The sequence below is a fragment of the Penaeus chinensis genome, chromosome 10 (assembly GCF_019202785.1).
Source record: "Penaeus chinensis breed Huanghai No. 1 chromosome 10, ASM1920278v2, whole genome shotgun sequence".
Taxonomy (NCBI): domain Eukaryota; kingdom Metazoa; phylum Arthropoda; class Malacostraca; order Decapoda; family Penaeidae; genus Penaeus; species Penaeus chinensis.
In genome coordinates, this window is record NC_061828.1 from 5909315 (window position 1) to 5914314 (window position 5000).

At 35.3% G+C, this 5000-nt stretch overlaps 1 protein-coding gene across 6 annotated transcripts in view; it reads left to right on the plus strand.

Annotated features, from left to right (window-relative positions):
* Window positions 1-5000, plus strand: part of LOC125029429 (NADP-dependent malic enzyme-like) — a 62547-nt gene that overhangs the window by 53560 nt on the left and 3987 nt on the right. For 5 of the 6 annotated variants that reach the window (XM_047619288.1, XM_047619293.1, XM_047619290.1 and 2 more), the window contains exons 6-11: window positions 49-221; window positions 359-497; window positions 1507-1732; window positions 1984-2087; window positions 2267-2476; window positions 3080-3203. In XM_047619288.1, coding sequence (XP_047475244.1) covers window positions 49-221; window positions 359-497; window positions 1507-1732; window positions 1984-2087; window positions 2267-2476; window positions 3080-3203 — 976 coding nt within the window. Of the gene's footprint in view, window positions 1-48; window positions 222-358; window positions 498-1506; window positions 1733-1983; window positions 2088-2266; window positions 2477-3079; window positions 3204-4206; window positions 4335-5000 lie in introns of all 6 variants that reach the window. The other variant, XM_047619289.1, reaches the window with a different exon arrangement.

The following is a 5000-nucleotide window of genomic DNA, read 5'->3' on the forward strand; positions in this document are numbered from 1 at the left end:
TCATGTATATATTGAGCAACTTCATATTTTTTTAATTTCCCAAAACAGGAACTTCTTGAAGATGAATTTTATATTGGTGCCCGACATGAACGAGTGACGGGTGACTCCTATGATGAATTCATTGATGAATTTATGCATGCCGTAGTTCAGCGCTATGGCCAGAACACACTCATCCAGTTTGAGGACTTTGGTAACCATAATGCCTTCCGCTTCCTTGAGAAGTAAGTAGAGGATAGCATTCTTTGTTTAATTTTCTTGTGTAAAATTGAATATCTCTTACAATTTCAGACAAGTGTATTTGCAGTCTATCCATTGTTTGTCATGAATCAAACACTTATATATTCCCCAACCACAACAGGTATCGAGGAAAATATTGCACGTTCAACGATGACATTCAGGGAACAGCATCTGTTGCCGTTGCTGGCTTGTTAGCATCCCTGCGCATCACTGACACAAAACTTAGTGATCATAAATTCCTTTTCCAGGGAGCTGGTGAGGTGAGTCTGATAGACAATTTTTTTTTTTTTTTATAGTGATTATTTTCATGATTTATTTCTACAATACAGGAAAGAGATTTGGGAGATTATAGGTTAGCAGGCTTGCCATTACAACTTGATAAGGATAGAAGGTGGGATACCAGTAATTAACCCAATGATTACAGATTCATGTACTGTCCCCTGTAGTTTTTTGTGAATTTTGATACATACAGATGGCTCCACATGTGTTCAGCCAGCAAGGAGTCTTTGAGTCTTTCCCCATTCTTGAAATTGTGGGAAAATGGGAGTCTTTCCCCATTCTTGAAATTGTGGAAAAATGGGATTTTCTTTCTAATACTATTGATATTGATGCTATTATTATTCTTACTGATATCATGACTGTTAAATTGTTATTAAAATCTTGCTAACATTAAAGACAAAGAAATACAAATTATACAAAAGAAACTTTTAAAAAATCAAGGAAAAAGATAAGCAGCTGAGATAGGTAGGACTTACTAACTGACCCCTTGGTGACTAAGTGCTTGTAGAGCAATCTATACGTAAATACCATAAGTTAACTTATATTACAATGGGCATGGCATGTATTCTTGCCATTCATGTTGATTAGGTTAAAATGGGTATTAAGATAACAAGTATCAGAAGCCTTCTATGATAAAGTCCAGATATCATATATTTAGGACCTGTATGATTATTTATTGATTTTCATTTAATTCCATTTCATGTAGATAGTAGCAGGTTAGAATGGTCATACGTCTTTGTTAACCTTTCAGAATGTAAATTCACCAAGTAAAGTGTCTTTCATCTCACATAAGGCATGATTAAGCTAATTTACTCATATCAAAGCAGCCAGCACTAAGGCAGAAGTTATTTTGAAGGTCTAATAGATGGTGAAAAGGGAAAGGAAAACTGTAAAATCAAGAAAGTGAAAATTATTGCAGTATGATCATTACATACACTTACAATATCCAAACACTTGTAATGTTCATGGCCAACCTTTTTTTTTTTCCAGGCCTCGCTTGGCATTGCCAACCTGATTGTCATGGCCATGGTGGAGGAAGGTGTCGAGGAGGAGGAAGCCCGTTCTAAGATTTGGCTGGTTGACTCCCGTGGCCTGATCGTGAAGGACCGTCCAAAGGGTGGAATTACAGGACACAAGGAATCGTATGCCCACGAACATGAACCTATGGACGAACTGGAAGAAATTGTGAGAGAGATTCAACCAACTACTCTCATCGGTAAGATCAATGTCATTTTGTGTTTCCGTGATCTTGTCTTGTGTATCTTCTTATATTTTGTTATTGGTGGTTTGTGTGTGTGTGTGTTTATTTACTCAACTTATAGATTAGAAACGTGTAAATCAATTTACTATCAGAATAAAAAACAAGCCATATATTATCTCACCAGATATATTTGAATTCAGTTGAATTAATGAATTAATCATTATCAAGGTGTGTACATATTTCTATTTTGATTGTCTAATTTCAAGGTGCTGCTGCTATTGGAGGAGTGTTCACCCCACAGCTTCTACAGGATATGGCTTCCTTCAATGAAAGACCAGTTATCTTTGCTCTTAGTAACCCAACAAGCAAGGTATAGTCTGAATTTTCAAAAGATTAAGGTTTATGGAAAGTTCGTTTGGTGTAATTTTTTTCTATTGTAAAGGGCTTAGAAGGTAGATTTTCAAGACAACTTATTTTTCCAAACAAACTCCTGTGTTGCTATTACACACTTGTCTTACACATCACTTTCACTGAGCTTTCTAATTCCAGGCTGAATGCACTGCAGAGGACTGTTACCAATATACTGAAGGTCGAGGTGTGTTTGCATCAGGCTCTCCCTTCGACCCCGTGACTTATGAAGGCAGGACTTTCCACCCAGGCCAAGGCAACAATGCATACATCTTCCCAGGTGTTGCTCTGGGTGTAATCTGCACTGGAATTCACCACATTGATGATGGAATTTTCCTCATGGCAGCAAAGGTTTGTGGTCTCAATTTTAAACTTTGTTTTAAGGAGTAATTGAAGTTGATAGGCATGGCATACTGCCCCATGTGTCTATGCATTTTTATTTTTATTTTGTTATTAGTTACTTAGTGTGATGATTTATGATGTAGATATTTATTTATTAGTCCGAATGAAATACAAGAGAGACCCATAGAAATAAAGGTTTATTTTTCTGAATTTGCAATAGAATCTTTAAAATAATTATTTTGAACATGAAATGAATAAAAAAGTAACATCATATTTAAATTTGTAGCCTTTAAACTTGAATTCAGCATATGTGGCAAATAAGGGGCATACATTCATAATATACCCCGGGCCTGGGTTTTCTCTCATCAGCAATATATGAGTGGGTATGTGGGTGTAAGTCTGGATTTCTGGGTTACCAGGACAGATGTATATATGTGTGGGAAAGTAGGGTTTTACACTGTTGGATATTTAGCATCAGATTATGATGTGAAACATTGCTAATGAACAAAAATGAATGTGCTATCTGCAAGAACAAATTTACAGCATACAGGGACTTCTTGTGAATTAATAACTTTGTAAAGAATATACCTAAAACCCTGCTTAATCTTACAGGCTCTGGCTGATATGGTAACTGAAGAGAATCTTGAGCAGGGCCGCTTGTATCCTCCTCTTACAGACATTCAGTCTTGTTCACTGAAGATTGCTACCTACATTGCTGAACATGCATACGCGACAGGTATGTTGCGATTTTTTTTGCAAAAGATTTTTGGAAAATGACCAGAGTTAGCTCAAAATTCTGGTAGAATTATAGATTCTGTGTTTCTATAAAAGGCTAGAATTCATCAAATCATGTATATAGTCCATAAATTATATTCTTGTACGAATTCAGAATTGCAAATAAGGGAAGAACTATCTTCATGGTTTGTTTTAGTTCAGCTGTCTATAAATGTCAAAGATTATTTGCTCAGAGTGAGCAGGTTTACTGTTGGTGAAGGTGTTTTTATCAAATAGATTGTTTTCATTTACATAAATATTTAATTTTTTAAAGGACATGATTAATACAGTTTGAAGTATTTACTACATCTACACATAAAGCTTTGAATATGTATGTGCTTAGCTTCCAGGTGTCCCTGTGAACATATTGTGAATTCAACAAGATATTGCTTTGGACTGATAATCACTGCTGTTTTACATCCAATTTGAATGTTGTCAACATAATTCCATCAGTTTTCCTACACTTTTATGTTTTTTTAATTATTGTCACAAGTTTTTAAAGTCCTGCTTTCACCATAGCATGTATTTGACATGCATATACATTCTTGTAATGTAAATTACCATTTTACTTCCAACCACATCCAGCACCTGCTTTCAAGCACCGCCAATATTTAGGTTCAAAAGCAAGTGAAATGTGGGTCATCAACTCAGTTATTTGTTCATGGTTTGGTTTATTTTGGTGGCCTTCATGGCATCATAGAAAAGAATATTAGTGAAATACAAGATTAAAGATTTCCTTTGACATGAAACTCATTTCATGTCAAACTCATTCTATTGATATTTAGACTAAGAATCATAAGTTTTATATCAGTACTTCACAAGAAGACAAAATTTAAATTAATTTATCCAACATGAATTATTCCTTTATTTAAGGAATAACTTATTGGGATTAAACCCATCTGAATTTATGAGGAAATCAAAATTCATTGGCAAAATTTCTAACAACTTGGACCACCCTATTACAGATATAGCATCAGTTTACCCAGAGCCAAAGGACAAAATGGCCTTCATTAGGGCTCAGCAATATGATTTTCACTATGGTTCAGCCCTTCCCAATGTCTACAGTTGGCCCAAGCTTTAGGGCGCATGACCAGTAAGCTATGGCCTTATGCTGCATGTACACTGCAACAGAACTAAAATTGTAGCAGTTTTTCTTTCATGTTTCTTTCATTTTTTAATTGCCTCTTCATTGGTTCTTCTGGCACAACCAGCTTTGTTGTGCGACTAGAGATCAATCTGCCCGTTGCCTCTATCTTCTGTAGATGCCTCTTCTTTAGGAAAAAAATTCTGGTATCTTGTATCATTCTTAACCCTAATGTGATCTTGAGTTTCTTGCTAGAATAACAATATGTGCTTTCTCTCTCTTGGTAGTACAGTAGATGGTCCCTCAGCTAAAAGCATGATTTTAATGCTGAGTCTCAATATTGTATTATCTTTTTGTGTTGTGGCATTAGCATAATAGATTATTTTATTGTTGTGAGTACTTCCATTCTTGAGTAGACTTTGGAATTGTTTTAGAGACTAATGAAGAGCCTGATAACATCCATAGCAAGTTATCAGGCATACACTGAGAGTTTTCATCTGAGATATTTGATCATTTCTTGTCTGGGTATCTAGTATGTGGTTCGTCATCAGAAAGCATGGTTTTAATGATGAGTCTGGAATCAACTTTTTTTGAATGTGGCATTAGTATGATGAACTCATATGTTGGTGTCAACGATTTTATTCTTGAGTGGAGTTTGATTTTACTCTAGATAAA